Below are 16440 nucleotides of genomic sequence, written 5' to 3'. Positions count from 1 at the left end.
TGGCGCCATCTGTTGGTGGTAGGAGGCAGACTTCCTAAATAAGAAAGGGTAAAACTATTGTTTTTTCTTTTCTACAAACTTCCCACAACAATCCCACTCACAGAAACCTCGGTAACTTTGTCAGGCTTAATAGCAGGCCTTCACCCCTATTAGTCTAAAATACCCAAACTATTTGTCTCTATTTCCTGTTTTGTTCAAGTTTCTATAGCCTATGTGTCATTCATTACTCTTGTAAATAAAACGAGCTTTTCAAAATGCAGAATCCTTTTTTGGGCGGCTGCGTCTTTATGGTGACTCTTAACAAGCATCCTCTCACATGATCCAGCAGAGGGCGCGAACGTGCTGGGAGAGATAGAGAGGAAGAGAAGCCCGGGCGTCTGAGCGTAAGGATCCTCTGCCAGGTGTCGGCTGCAGCATCAGCACCGCTCCTCCTCCAGCTCCCTCCTCCTCCTCCTCATGCTCTCCGCAGTACCTCTCTCCATGCATCGTTTCTGCCTGCCGGAGAGAGTGAGGAAGGAGTGAAAAGACGCGCTCAGGTTTCGTTTCGCAACTCCTCCATTGTGACGGACGTTCTTCAATGACTCGCCACCAGAGAAACCTGGAGGTAAGTCGCACACCCTGCGGTTGTTTCGCAGCGATGCTCTCGGAGGCGAGCGGCATGAAGTGTCGCACATATTTCTGCTTGTAGGATTTGGGTCTTGCAGCTGACTCGGTTCGCCACGCATGCACCTAATTGTGGATCTGATCGATTCTTTTTCGCAGGCCCGATTCATTGCAACGTGTGGCATCTCAGTTTGTTTCGCCGAAGAAATGTCTGTTACGTAGAAGTTGATTGTAAGTAGGCTAAAAAAAAAAATAAAATAGCGGGTTTGGAGAGAAAGTGGGGTCAGAAGGAAGAGCTGGTTGGTGTGATGGATGGAACAGGTCAAGTCTCTGTGGGTGTTGTTAATGATCAAGCATAGATTACAGGCTTTAGACCTCACTCCAGCTATGATCCACTGTACTGAGAGGGGACATCCGAGAGAGTTTGAAGGAATGTGTGGTTATATCTGGGGAAATGATAACAATTCAATTATGTTTACATCACATTTGCTCATATTTTTGTGAATTTTCTTGAGAAAAAAAAAGTGTAGAGATGCCTGTTGTTTTATAACTGTTAGAAACGCTCTGATTTTTTTTTTTTTTTTTTTTTTTTTTGCCTTACTTATGGATTAGATTTTAACCGTTTACCACTGAAATTCATTTTTAAAAGTCTCTTTATTTTCATCGTCTAGAGCATGAATGAGTCTCTAGTATTTTTAAACCTCTTCAGTAGAAAGCCTGAGGAACTTTAGGCACATTTAATATGTGCTTTAGTTACTTTTGCAACACTTCCCATGTTCTCAGCCGCACCGTTGCACTACTTAGAGGCTTGAGAGGAAGGGATGGATCAAATAAAGGTGATGGAGGGCATGTCTTTCACTCTCAGCTGTCTCTCGTCCGCATTGATCAGTATCGGATGATCAGGTTGTCCTTGAGACTATGGGGGGGAGTTTCCTGTCTTTGTCAGGATGAATCCCCTTTTTAAAATACAGGCCACTCAAATACAATTCTTGTAATTTTAGTATTTTCAGGTGTATAGATGATAATAGTTTAGACTGTGCCTGCACTACTCCAATATGTAGCCGCTATGGTTCTAGTCAGAGATGTTCTACATGAAGTATGAGTGGGAAGTGTGGTTTTTTTTTTTTAGTTTATTGGAGTTGTCTGCTACCACTATTGATCCCAATATCAGAGACTTCCCACATTTATGTATCTTCCAGTCCATTTTGCTAAATCTTTCCAATCCCTTGCAGTCATGTTAATGTGGAGGTTGACACTGCATCAAAGCAGAGCAGCAGATCCCGTGGCCTTGGCTTGTAACTGTGCGCTGTCTGCTGTAGTTGCTGTTCTAGCTGCTGATGCATGTGTGATTGATTCATTATATCTGACCTCTGTTATGTCTGAGCAGCGATCAATTCAGAAGACCTCTGCCAGGAAAACCACTTGCGTGTGTGTGTGTGTGTGTGTGTGTGTGTGTGTGTGTGTGTGTGTGTGTGTGTGTGTGTGTGTGTGTGTGTGTGTTTTTGTGTTTTGTTTGAGTGTTTGGTTCCAGGCGCCCATGTACTGTGTGTGTGTGTGTGTGTGTCTTTTTGTGTTTTGTTTGAGTGCTTGGTTCCAGGCGCCCATGTACTGTGTGTGTGTGTGCGTGTTTCTCTGCAGGTAAGACAGTTTGTCACAAAGCCCATGAGTGTAGCGCACTGGTGCGACCTTCAAGGTCATTTTTATAGGACAGAACAGAGGAGTAGGAGGGGAAATGGGAGGGAGAAAATAGACACGATAAGTGAATTGATGGAGAGAGCGAAGGACGAGTATGTCAGTAAGCCTCTCAATTAAATGTTTTATGCTCAAGGTTTTATTTATTTATATACACTTTTGTTTGCATGATAGTGTTTTGCCTGGATATGGCAGTGTTTTTTGATGAATGCAAATAGAGAGAATGATTAAAAAAAAAAAAAAAAAGAAGAAGAAAAGAGGCTGCAGTGATTTTAACAACTTGTAATTGTTATGATCGCTCATGATTGAACAATTGGAGTCCTCTTTGCTTAGTGTGAGGATATATATGTATATGTGAATGCATAGTGCGCGAGTGTGTGAAAAAAATGTGTGACTTAAGTGTCAACACACATGCAAACACACATTCTCAAATTCACGCTGCTTTTGTCTGGAAGGTGGCAATGAGCTTGTTGTGGCTCCTCCCCTGCAGTCACAGGCAAGGAATCAGAGGGTGAACATAGAGGCAAGCCTCCCTTGATCACACATACACACTTCCCTGTCCCATGGGGAACTGACATGAAAGATCTTTTGCACGTGTGTGTATGAGTGCGCATCCATTTGCTGATGCAGTCATTTCAAGGGAAGGGCTCACGTTTTTGAGGTATTTTTATTCATTCATTTGAACTATTTCAGTCAGTACAGCTAAAGCCTTTATTAAATAAATGCAACTCTAGGGATAAACTTAAAGCATGCACATGTGAGCAACAATGTTTTTAAAAATACAGAACTGTAGCAGCTGTGGCTAACTTTAGTTAATTTTTTGATTTTTGATACTTCTCTATAATCTACATCCACATTATTTTTTTGAGTATTGCATGGTCCCAAAAATATAGTCCTCTATCAGGACATAAGCACATGTGAAGCTTTTTTGCCCCATCCCACCTTTCTTTCTCCCCTGTATGAAAACAGTCAGTTCAAAATATTACTTTTTTTTTGTTTTTGTTTTTTGCATCTCATCACCCCCCAAAACCCCCATCTCACTCTATTCTTTGCTCACCTCTCCCTGATCCTTTGCCAGTTCTCCCTCCCCCACACCCCTGCGGTTTGCCACTTGCACATTACACATGCATACACACATTTGCACATTACAATACTAACTAGAATCCCTCACATCCCTATTCCTTCCCACCCACCTCCTCTTTGCGCTCTGCAACAACATTTGGTTCCATTATAATATTTTCTAAGAATAAACAGAAGTGAATCAGCCTGTCGGAGTTGCACTCAGCTTTTCTTTGTCTGGGCTGTCTCACCTTGCCAGCTTTATGTCTTGAGTGTGAGCGTCTGTGTGAACATGGGACAACTTCCACACAGTCCCACAGAGAATTCCACCATCATTGCATTTTATCATCTGTTCAGCTTTGCATTTGAAATGAACTCCTCTCCTCTTTGTCCCACATCAGTTTCACCCACCAGCCATGCAAGAGTTAATATTTTTTTTCTCTGCGACACCAGTGAGGGTAGTGGGTGGAGGGGCTTTGCTAATAACAATGCAGTGCTACCAGCAGCCAGCGTGGACAGACACCCTCTTTTCTCTTCTCCTCCATGCCACCGCTCGTCTGGATCGGTGTTAGCGTGTGTTTTAGCTGCAGGGCTCCATAAACCAATAGTCCCGCATCTTCCTCCTCCTCCTAATTCTCCACCCCAGACCTGAGCAGTATTTTTCTCATCATGCTAAACTCTGAACCAATCCCTCTTTGTTTTAACTTATCCTATCCCTGTCATCATTTCTCCTCCTCTACATTTGTCTTACCTTTATCCATCACAGCTACAGTCTACCCTCACAGGCTGCACAGCACAGCAGAGCTAGACAGCGAAACAGGACCATGTCTGATTTAGCTGTGATTTATTCCCAGCACTTGCCCAAATCAACACTGAAAAAAAATAACAATTAAGGAGATGGTAAATTCAATCTGTGTGTGTGTGTGTGTGTGTGTGTGTGTGTGTGTGTGTGTGTGTGTGTGTGTGTGTGTGTGTGTGTGTGTGTGTGTGTGTGCAGGGGGGGTGCACACTTGTATGTAACAGACCTCTATTTTTGCCAGCCACATTTTCTCCCAATGAAAAGCTGTCTCTTTGTCTGTGCTCCTGCTGCAGCGATAGCCACTGCCTGAGCGGGTGTATTTGTGTGTAAAGGTGATACTCATATTTCTTCGGGTTTAATTTTGCATGCACATAAGTTCAAGGCTGAACCTCACACTTAATTCCGAAAGTGATACTTTATGCTAGACTAACAAAAGCCTCCAAAACCACACAGTTCGCTGTCAGCTCTGTGAATAACAATGAGAGAAACCTTGTGTGTGAGCATGTTTTTGACGGACAGCTGTGTCATGACTGCGTTTGGCCATTTTTTTTCAATTTGCTGCAGTTAATAAATCCCATTAGTAGCATATTGTGATTTTTGGTCAATTAGCAGGTATAGCAGCCACTGCCTGCCCATGCACAATAAGGAAATAAATCAGCTTTTATTGCAGATGATCTGATTTTCTCATTCTCCTTACTCAGTTAGCTATGACCACCCACTCTGACCCAGGATCCTCCAGAAATCCTATTACAGTTCCCCATGTGGTATAGAATATCTCCCCCTGAGGTACAACAAGGTGTCCAACTGTGGGAGAGGAGTGGGAGAGGGAGGCAGAGGGGATTATTTTGGCAGATGTAGTCTGCTGGTGTGCCGTCTTTAAGGATGAAAATTGGATTGATTACCTCACCCTGCCCTTATTAACTCTGCATTATTAAGGCAAAAGAGGCAGTGAAGGGATGGAAAGGAGAGGAGGAAGTGATGAAGACAGACAAGACATGGTACTTTCTGAAAAGGATAAAACAGATGGGAGTCACTGAGGGGACAAAGCATGACTGAATAATATTGCTTGTGATATATTGTGTTGCAGTCAGGGAAGAAAAGATCGCTGACAAGGAGCAGGTCTATAGTTTTTTTGAAAATCGGTGCAAAACAACAATAAAGCAGCAGGAGGAGGCTGTTTCTTGGTATTCTGCAGTCCTGCTTGCTTCACTGTTCTGTGTGATGGTAATCCCTTTGCTGTGCATAGTTAGTTATTGCTTGGTTCTCACATACAAACATTCGGGCACACTTCTGTGAATCATCACTTGTGAAATTCTGTTTGCAGGGTGTCTATTGTGTCTTTTGAAAATCGAGCATTTAACTTATTTCACTACTATTTCTGTCTGTTTTGTCGCTGACAGAGATGGGAGGAGAAGGAGCGGATGACTAAAGCTTAGCTCATTTCTGAATAGACTTTCTCACTAAGCTTTATCCTGCTGGCTGATTCTCTGTGAATAGAATACAAAGTAAGGAACACTGTATTTTTCTCCAAAAATGGACAAGAGGATGATTATTTTTGTGTCTGTTTCGCAGTGTGAAGAAACCTTCAATGTGGCCACATGTCTGTGGAGGTTAGCTGTTCGTAAGTTCACACTCACACTTGTCCATTACAACCACGACGTAGCCTTGGAATAGTGTAGAAAGACATGCAAGGGTGATGTCATTAGAGATTAATTACATGCCTGCAAAGTCACAGCATGGTTGGTATTAGAGGAACAGAGTTTAATCTTTAAGGATAGCTGCTACACTGCATTTTAATGTAAACCGTGCACTAAATCTAATTATGTGGAAGCACTCGAGAGTCATAAATTATCGACACGTCATCGCTTTGTCTATTTGTGTTCCTTCTCTGTCTCTTTTGTTTCTCTTTCTCTTTCAGTGTGCTGGAATTCACATCTGTGCAAAGTATGTATGTGTGTGTGTGTGTATGTATGGATGAACGAGAGATGGAACAGGGGGAATGCACGTGTGTGTGTGTGTGTGTGTGTGTGTGTGTGTGTGTGTGTGTGTGTGTGTGTGTGTGTGTGTGTGTGTGTGTGTGTGTGTGTGTGTGTGTGTGTGTGTGTGTGTGTGTGTGTGTGGGTGTGTGGGTGTGTGTGTGTGTCGTTGGTGGTTCCCCTGGGAGCACAGAGCTGTAAAACCTGTCTGCTCTCTAGTGGGGGAGGAGACGAATAAAGCAAAGTGCCAAAGACAAATGGTTTCTGTAATAGCCACATGGGCCACTGGACCAACAACAAAGAGGCTGAGGGGAAGGCATGTGGGCAATGTGTTGATGTGTGAGAGTGCAGGTGACTGTCTTTGTGTTGTCACGTGTACATATATTTCTGAAAATGTAAACCAACCCAGCAACAGAATAGGGAAAGGAAATGCTGCCTTTAGTATAAGACTGTATAAGATTATGGGGGAAATGAATTGTTCCTGGAAAAAAAAATTCTGTGCCACAATTATCTTTGATTCCCTGAAAATAAATAAGATTCCCATTACCCTCTTCTTGATAACAGCAAAAACATCTCATATTTTCATATGAATAACAGTTGAACCCTGTATTTCCTTTTTTTTTTTTTTTTTTTTTTGCATAGTTTTTTTTAATTGTCTTTTGAACCTCTTCTTCACCTAGAAACACAAATTACACCCCATCCTCATTGTAGCTCGGAATATTTACAGCAACATGTTGTTATTCAGCCAGATTTTTGTAGGAAGAGCTTCTAAAATAAGAGAGAGAGAGAGAGAGAGAGAGAGAGAGAGAGAGAGAGAGAGAGAGAGAGAGAGGAGAGAGAGAGAGAGAGAGAGAGAGAGAGAGAGAGAGAGAGAGAGAGAGAGAGAGAGAGAGAGAGAGAGAGAGAGAGAGAGAGAGAGAGAGAGAGAGAGAGAGAGAGAGAGAGAGAGAGAGAGAGAGAGAGAGAGAGAGAGAGAGAGACCCTTCTTTTCTCTTCCTCAAAACAGAAATATTCTCGGTGACTCAACATCTCTAACTTCTGTTTTTCTGTAACTTTAAATATCAAAACATCTTTGTGGTGTACCTATTGTAATGTTCATACACTGCCTAATATAGAAACACTTCTAGAGCTAACTTCTATCATGAGATTTAGGTGAATCTTCCTGGAGAACAGAAATCTATAAAATGGAAATACACATTTTCATTAATGTGAGCAATTCCTTACTAATTAGGATTATTTTATTATTATTCCACCCTACTCTCTTGGGTTTATAGTAAGTCACTTCAGAAACAGGTCTCTATAGCTCATACTACAGTATAGAGGTTCAGATGTAGTTCCTTCCATCAGCCTAATTAGAAAGCCCTCCTGCAACAACTCTCTGCTTTTCTGTATCCATCTGTATGTCTCATCTCTCCCACCTCACTGTCTCAGTCCTTCACCCACACAGGCTGATTCCTGCTCACACTCAGAGAAAACAAAATCCTGAGGATGAGGGAAGCCATCCCTCTTCTCTCAATTCTACACCACTTCTGATTTTCACCTCGAGTTTCACTGAAACCCCCTCCATCATTTAATGTTCTCAGCTCGTCATTTGTCACCTTCTGAGAGGAGCTTTCTGGGGTTAAATGCAACACTTGATAGGTTAGGAGCCTGGAGAAAATCTCAAATTCAACTCCGTCACTGTGCTCGATCACTGCTGAGATATCTGCTTATCCCTGCCCTGTGCTCTCATCACTTCAGCGATGTGTCTGTTCAACCATCTGCAGGGATACGATTGCTCCTTCACTCAACTATTTCTAGTACTGTGTGTATTCTGTGTGGATTGGTTGTGGCCACATATATTTTTTTTTTTATTAACAGGTGTGTGTGTGTGTGTGGGCGAGAGTTTACATGTGAAAGTGATGCACAGCAGAATGTATGCATGAGCTTTGAGTGTGAAAGCATTAAGCAGACCTTTACAACTGACTGACCTTTCTCCCTGATGGAAGATGCAGGGGTCAGGATGTGAATTCTCCAGTTCCCAGGGATATGGCATCTCCATGACAACAGAAGCAGGACTGTTCAATTTGGTCTTAGATTCTGCCTCCTGCTGTTTTTCCCAGGGTGTTTTTAACTGAATAGGTACTTCAACTAGTGGATCCCCCCATTGGGGAAAACAAAGCTGACCTTCATTACACATTCCTGTCCAAATCACCTCAATATACATATATGCAGAGATGATATCAGCGTTGTCCGCCCTGGTATTTGCTCAGAATTTGTATTTATAAAATAAATAAACAGCGCCACTCCGAAGCAGTCTGAGAGAAGATACCATATCATATTTAAATAACTTTATCTTATTCATGCATTTTGGATAACTAATACAGAAATGTGAAAATAATGTAAATGAACTATTTGCCTGGAGCACCGTTGGCAACAGAGCATACACAACTCCTAAACCCAAAACTGGTCTCTGTCTACTTAACTCTCTTATTTAGAGTATGTTCTCTCCTCAGAGAGAAGAGACATGATGATCAAAGATATTTCATTTCCACATTTATTGCATTTGTAATTGTATAATTCAAATTAATGTCAAAGGAAACATCAGTTCAGCTCTCAACCAACACAGTCCCATGTGAGCTTACTTATTGCCTCTTACTATTTATGTCATCAAAATAAGGCTGTGCGACAGCAGGGAAAACCTGTCAAGCGTTTCCTTTTGCCTTTTATCATCACAACAGGTCATTTTATTCAAGTCATCAGACAGGGCTCCTCCGTTCTTTGTCTCATGTTTAGGGTTTCACCAGATTCATTTTGTCAGCATCACGTGCTTGGTGAAATGCAGCTTATTCTGGTTCAGCCACTGTGACCGAGTTTAGCGCTCAGCATCCCAAGACCGCCGTCATCAGCACAAGCTACAGCACTACATCAGTGCCGTCATCGATCCGCCACCATGTCCTCTCTGAGAATTCTCTCACCCTTTAGCACAACTGTCTCTCTGTTTCTCCCCCTCACATCCCTCTCCCTCCCCGCCCCCTTCAATGTTGTCTGTGTGTGTGTGTGTGTGTGTGTGTGTGTTATAATTAGCTAATTATTTGATTGTGTGCACCAGTCAAGAGTAAATATTAGCAGTGTACACGTAGAGCAGACAGAGTGTGGATTATCCTAAATGTTGTTTTTCTGTTTGTCTACCACGTTGAATTTCTCTCATTCTCTCAGCAATCGTTGATCCAAAGCAGAATACTACCTTGTTTACAGCATTTTACCACCTAAATACATCTAAATATGTGGTAAAAGTTTCAATACTCTTCAGGAAACTATGATTATATCTCTAAAACTACTTTTAAGACGACCTTCTGGAAATACAGAATCATGTTTGAATATTCGCCTCTCCAGCATAATTGGAAAGAATTTAGCTCTACACATTTCGAGCACTATCTAGCAGTGGGAGCTGCCATCACAGTAGTCAGTTCACTGACATCACTGCCACGGGACACATGGAGAAGCCACCTGCTAATGAGAGCAGACACCACGGCTGCAAATTTAGTTAGTGGGTGGGCGATCTATTCAAACTTTGGAAACTACTCAAATATTCAGTGTGATGGTTTGAAGACACATATTTGACTGGATACAACAGTTACCTGATAGAATATGACTGAAATATATTGTCAGTCTGTGTGACTTCCGTCTGTGATGGAGGAAACAGGCTCGCAAACACGCAAAGAATATTCTCCCTGCTGGTCAATGAAACAGAATCCATGAATATTTGGTGGTTTTAATGCTTCTGGTTAAAAGCAGAAGAAGTCCTCACAGAGCTCTTGCACGATTATGGAAGAATTTAAAACGGCAGCTGGAAAACTTTACTCGGAGCAAAAATCTAGCAAAGTAATTTCATGTGGTCAGGGCCACTAAAGGTTGTGTTGTTATTGGTTTGTTTATGTTTTATACCACAGAACGGTTTTGTCCCCCTGACTGCCATCTTCTAATCAAATGGCACCATTGGTTACTTTGAAATGTTGTCTCCTCTGAGTGATAACACTTTTAAATCAGTTTTCTGTACATCCAGCAGGATGTTGACTTTAAATGAGGCAGGATGTGCTGCTGCTGTCGAATTGCGACATTGATTTAATCAGCCACATGGCATGTTAGAGATGACATGTTGAGAGGAGTGGTAACTGTTCTGTGGTGATCAGTATGGATTTATTCCTCCGGTTACCACTCCTTGCTTATAACAACCTCTGCATATGTTAGAAACATGCATGCAGATAAACATATTAAAGAAACTGTTTTCTTGTGCTGTACATTCTCTAAAAACAAAATTTACAAAAACAATTTCAGAAAATGCTTTTATTGCAGAAGCTTTCACCGAATTCTCAATTTGCCTTCTGCTTTACAAAGTCTCTTGAGGAAAAAGAGCTCATTACAAAACACTTCGCACCCTCCCCTTCTTCCTCTGAAAACGCCTTCATCAGCCATCCCCAGTGTGACTCCTTCTCTTCCATGCAAACAGTCAGTAGCCTGAGCAGTTCTCTATATCTCTCTTCACTTATCTATTTTCTTCCAGACCTAAAGTGAACAGCCATAATCATCGTTCCTATTATTAATGCTGCACTACTCTCGCTGCTTACAATGTGAACATTATTGCTTCTTCAGATATTTTCACCGACCTGCCACATCATATTTTATACATAACATGACTTCATTTTAAATAAAAATTAATCATGTGCTTGTGAAAGATGCCTCTAAAATGGAAAGAGTGGAGTACCACATATCATTTCCTGTTATGCCTCCAGTGTCTTTTTGTCCCGTGGGGAGGCAATTTTATTTCAACTGACCATCCACTTATGTGAGTCACACACTCAAAGAGCACAAGATGGTGGGCTATACGCAGCTGATTTCATAAATTGCTGCTATCTGTCTAAATATAAAACACTTTAAATGGATTGTGAGGGGAAAAAAGGAAAATGGGGTTCTACAAAAGTGTGTGCATTTCCAGCAAAACGGTTGCTTTTTCTTACATTTTCCTTTTCTTGTCTTTTATTTCAGATTGAACAGACATCCATCTCCCTGAACAACCATCAGAGGCAGCTTTGTTAACTCTCAGCTAATGCAAGATAAGTGGTGAGTTGAAGTGGAAAGATTTCATGAGATGACATTTCGTCATTGGATTGTTCAGACGGGCCGTTACCCTGCAGGTGTCTTTGAGGGTGCCTGAAAAAAGTCCAACATGAGCATTCCGACTAGTTTCCAGGGACTGAGGGTCAATGTTGACAGAGGAGAAAAGATTGGAAATAAAACACAGATCCAGTTCACCCAGTCTGGTGATGATAACGCCAATCAATTATCTTCTATCGGTGATAAAGAGGGGAGAAGTTTGATTAAAGACGTAGGGTACAGTGCAAGCTCCATTCCTCCTTTGGTCTCGCAGAGTGAGTCCCCAGACAAGTTAGTGATCTGGGGCTCAGAGCAGCAATGCATGGAGGCTGAACTCAGAGACTTTGAGCTTTTGGACTGTCAGGAGATACACACATTCTTAGGAAACAGGAATCAGGAGGATAATGAGGAGGAAGACGACGGAGGAAGTATAAGAGATGGAAAAGATGAGGGTCTCATGTCCATCTCCTCAAGTTCGACTGCAAGTTCTGCTTCGACTGGCGTGAGGAGGAATGACAATGACAGCAACAAAGTGGAGAGCAGAGTACAGAGGGGCAAAGCAGTGCAGAAAGGGATTACCTGTCATAGCACTGTAGAGCTTGACGCATGTGTGACAGGCTCACTGGAGAAAAGGGACACCAGGTCAGGTAGGGAGAGGCGGAGGGGAGGTCTGAAGGAGTCCAAGTCTGAGACAAATGTGTTTGTCTCCAGCCTGTCAGCTGTTGCCCTCAGTGGAAGCCTGTCTAGTGCTCTGGATAGTAGTGGAGAGGCGTCACTTGTCTCTCTATCCAACCCCAAGACCAACCCTTATCCCAATGCCAACGACACTACCTCAGCCCAGACCAGAAGAGGGGCAGCCGCTGTCGATGCCAATCAGAACTCCCCACCGATGCATCCTCGGGAGAAACATGGCTGTCCTCAGTACTACAGCCAGGATCAGAGACATGAGGGAAGCCATCACAGAAATGGATTGTCCTCTGATGGGGGGCTTGGCCAAAGGCGAAAGGCTGGATTTGAGGAGAGGGTTCTGCCACCACGACGGCAACAGCTCGTCAGACCCCTCTGTCAGACAGAGATGGGAAGAGCGAGGAGCTTGGCCGAATCCAGTACTCAGCAAACCGAGACAGATCAACCCTCCTCCCCCAACCACAGTAATGAATCAAACAGAAAGTTTACAAAGTCCTCTTTACGTGAACCATCAGATTTCTCCCACCTGTACAACACATCTGGGTTCTCCCAGCTCAGGCAGCCCAGCCCGGCATCCCAGAGGGAGGCTCCACCAGTGGACAAACAGCCAGCTCCAACCGCACTACAAAGTTCCAGTAACTCGAACCCTTCCACCTTAGAGAACAGACCACAGACCCAGCTCACATACAGAAGGAATTGCTCCAGTCCCAACAGGACTGGGTTCGAATCCAGGTCATCTACACCTCCCCACTCTCCTCTCAGGACACCACAGGGCTCACCACGCAGGGAACCCTCCATGTACCTCGTTTCCAGAAATGTCTCTGGAGTGTTTAGACACATCCCGTCAGGATGCAACCCTGCTGTAATGACATCAGCTCAGGGCTATGGCAACAGTTGCCTGAGAGCACCAGTCAAAACTAATATAAGCACAAGTGGAATCCCCAAAGCGCCTCTTAACAACCAGCAGAGCTCCCCCAACTCTCACCACAACTCTCCCAAAGAGAGCTCCCCATCCCCTAAACTGAAACCCAAGGGAGTTCGCCCTAAAATCATCACCTATGTTGGAAGAAAGAATCCTCAGTTTAAGCCCCAGGCTGCTGACGGACCTTATCAGGTATCCTCTCTACCATCAAGGCTCTCAGCGTACACCCACAGCCAAACACCGGCTTCCTTCAAAGACACACCTAAAGACCCGTCCAAGCCTGACGCAGAAACCCGAGGAGTCCCAGTACTTAGTGCCTCCAATCTGCTTTACGACAAGTACCGCCAAGAGATGCAGACGAATGTTTTCCCGTTGGGAATACTGAGCAGGGGTATCAGGGCACCTGGACACACAAACACCGTCCCCCCTGCACACACACACAGCCACACGGCACCCCCGAAACTGGGCGGCAGAGCAGACAACTTCTACGTGGCGCCATCAGAGGTGAGTATTACGCACAATCTTTACCACATGGATCTGATTTTAAGGTTTGTTCATAAAACTTGCATTCTGATTTCTATTTTAGTTTTCCATTGTGCTTGTTGTCATTCAACAAACGTTATTCAACGTTATCTTTCATGCTTAGATCCAAAGCCTTGCACGGTCATAAACAAAGGGGGAGAAATTATCTAATTGTAATGGTTCCTGCATCAATAAGCAGCAGATAGCAGATATTGTATAATATATAGTATGTCATATACATTCATTACAAAGTCCAACCTCTTCTGCTAATTTTGTTGACCCTGCATATCAATTTCCCTGGCTCCTTCTGTCAGTAAACCACGTATAATTGATCACAGATCCTCCCAGAAGAGCTGCTTGTTATCACTTTAAAATAATTCCTTATTGATTCTGATTAAATAGCTTCGTTTAGCATTTATATTAAAATGCCTTCAAACGCAAACATGCGGAAATATATAGTTAATGCTTGCTGAAGTGCAAAGCCCACTAGGACCGAACTATTCTCGAAGCTTTATACGGCATTGCGTATTTGTTAGCATTTTTCCTCGTATACTGTCATGCTGTTGATTGACAACACTCATCAGTTTAAATTTATAGATCTCAGTTTCTTTGTAGGACTGTTACATTTTCGAACTAATGGAGTTTCATTTGCTTTGCTCCATGTTTCATCAGACTGTTTATTGCTTCGTATCACAATTTAAAGTCCACATCTGAGGAAAGAAATTCTAGCTATCCAATATTTGCTTTTGCAAAAAATGGTGATATGGTGGTTGCTCTTAGATTACAGGGTGTATCAAATGTTTTGCACAAAATAAAACACATCATGGCAGCCAAACGTACAAAGACAAGAGCAGCATACAAGTAAATTATTCAGGACAATAGGTATTTCATGCAACACACACTATTTACATCTGGGAAAGCTGAACGCTTTTTACAGTCATAGCAGACACATGCAGATATCAAAAAGTAACAAAGAACTGTTGAATTCTGAATTTGTGCTGTTGTAATTCACATTTAAAACTGTCCCTTTATACTTGTAAAATTGTATTTCTTTTCCTGTGATGAGAATTCAAAGGCTCTGTGGACATTGTGTGATTTAAATTATTTTACAAGTCAGTTATCTGACGGCATTACAATGATTTGGATTTCCAGGTGGGGAGATCCATCAGTTTTAAAGGCGGCTCTGCCGAGGACGCCCTGCAGTCCAGGATGGCTGCTCAGGGCGGAGGGAGCAGCAGCCTTGTGCGCTCTGGCAGAGGTCTGCGTCTTGGTCTGGGAGCTGTCAACAGAACGACTCCTGGCTCAGCCAAGGGCAGAGGGCCCGGTCCAGGTCAGAGGTCAACGCTGGTCTTCAGCCAGCCCGTCCAACCTGTCAGCCCGGCGACCAATCAGAAAGGCCAAGATAACACGGGTAAATCAGATATTTCCACAGAGAGGAGCTAGACTTCCTCATGGTGCTGGCCTCTTTTTTTAATTTCTTTTTATGTCCCTCAGTGTCACATTTTATTTCAGCAACCCAAAATTTGACAAACTGGAGTACTCCCTTATCTTTCTTCTCCTACGCAGCAGTTGTGGGACCTTTCCCCCACTCAACTTGGCCCGAGATGAAGGCAGCTCATTAAAATGCATTCTCTGAGATTAATTTTGGCTGATCTGATTGGAAGGCTTTAATGGATACTCTGAGGGAGCTTGTTTTGCTCCAGGAGGCTTCCATGTACTGAGCAAAATAAATAAATAATAGTTTGCTCACATTTTCTCTTCACACACAGCAAATTTCGAATTCAGATGATTCAGATACCACCTCTGACTGCTGGAGTCAGATTGACGTTACCGCTCAGCTGTCAATGGAATATTGAAGTATGAAATTTTCTCATCACCTTGCACACTGCTGGAAAGCTATGCCATTTATCTCTTCCATGCATATTTAATCTGCTCCCTTCCTGAGTGTAATAACCCGGACACACAGTAAAGATACACAGAGACATGAGCATATACCCACTCATGGCTGCATTAAAACTGCACATACAGAATCGATCCGCATAGTGTCACGGTGATGGCAGACCTCTTTATCATAATCCCCATTAATACATACATATGCATCGTGTCTCCGCGCTGCTTGGCCCTCTGGGAACAACAGGCTTTGAAGTGCAAAGTAATTAACGCTTAAGTAACGTCAGTATCTTTCAGCTGGAATCATCCTTGCTCTGCGCACATTGCATGGATAAATACCAGCTCAAATACTGTACATACAGTGTGTAGCATTGTTCAGCATTATGTGGTTCAGCATCTGTCTTTGTGTATATATATATATAGGTGATGTAATTGAGGAATTTCTTGGGGTTTTATGTGCCACTTTTGTTTTTTTCATCAATCTTTTGGAGAAATCTGAGTCATAACCTTTATTTTTCGTTTGTTCTGTTCATCACTATTAGCCTTTTGCGAAGAAGAATGTGGCTGCTGTCAAACTACTGTATTGTTATGATAATTAGGACCTTACGCTTACATGACAAAACACTTGTTGAAGCTAGAATAACTTCTGCACATTGAAGCACTCATACACCCTTCTTCATTGCAGTGGAGCCCATACTTTGCTCCAGTAGTGTTGCAGAGATTGCAGTGCAGTCAAGTATTACATTTAATAACATGCAATTTAATGCTTTGTGGAGAAAATCCATGCAATGTGTCACAATTCACCTTGGGCTGTGATTAAAATCGGTTGGTCATTACAGTGCTTATTCCTGCCGCCTGTTTCATTGACTTTTCTGGGCCTAATTTGCATAATGCGGACTCCTTGCTTTGAAAAAAGCTTTTATTAAAATCGTTCATTTGGCTGAAGCACAGGAAAACATCTGGACTTCATGATTTATGAGGCATTTTTCAAATTTCTGGGTTTTTGAGTGCCACTTCATCAGATAGACTGTATTTTGGCAGGTGTACTGTACAAGAAAAGAGACAAATTTAAAAGAAAAGGTGCAGAAAGAGACACAAAAAGTAGCTCTTAATGAATAGAATACAGTGAAATGCAAGAAGAGAGAATGACAATGTTA

The 16440-nt window shown here is 42.7% G+C and overlaps 1 protein-coding gene across 3 annotated transcripts in view; it reads left to right on the top strand.

The window, feature by feature from the left end:
- The first annotated feature begins 468 nt into the window (after positions 1-468).
- The window catches only part of mtus2a (microtubule associated tumor suppressor candidate 2a), a 41195-nt gene continuing 25223 nt past the window's right edge, over positions 469-16440 (top strand). For 2 of the 3 annotated variants that reach the window (XM_069721286.1, XM_069721270.1), the window contains exons 1-3: positions 469-604; positions 11155-13375; positions 14546-14804. In XM_069721286.1, the coding sequence (XP_069577387.1) occupies positions 11336-13375; positions 14546-14804 (2299 nt within the window). In that variant the 5' untranslated portion in view covers positions 469-604; positions 11155-11335. Of the gene's footprint in view, positions 605-5725; positions 5775-11154; positions 13376-14545; positions 14805-16440 lie in introns of all 3 variants that reach the window. The other variant, XM_069721279.1, reaches the window with a different exon arrangement.

This window comes from Brachyistius frenatus, unplaced genomic scaffold, assembly GCF_029030835.1.
Source record: "Brachyistius frenatus isolate BFR_SWC_R1_liver_20210118 unplaced genomic scaffold, ASM2903083v1 Contig_5, whole genome shotgun sequence".
Classification (NCBI taxonomy): Eukaryota; Metazoa; Chordata; class Actinopteri; family Embiotocidae; genus Brachyistius; species Brachyistius frenatus.
Note: the sequence above shows the minus strand (reverse complement) of the source record. Positions and strands in the feature narration are given on the sequence as shown.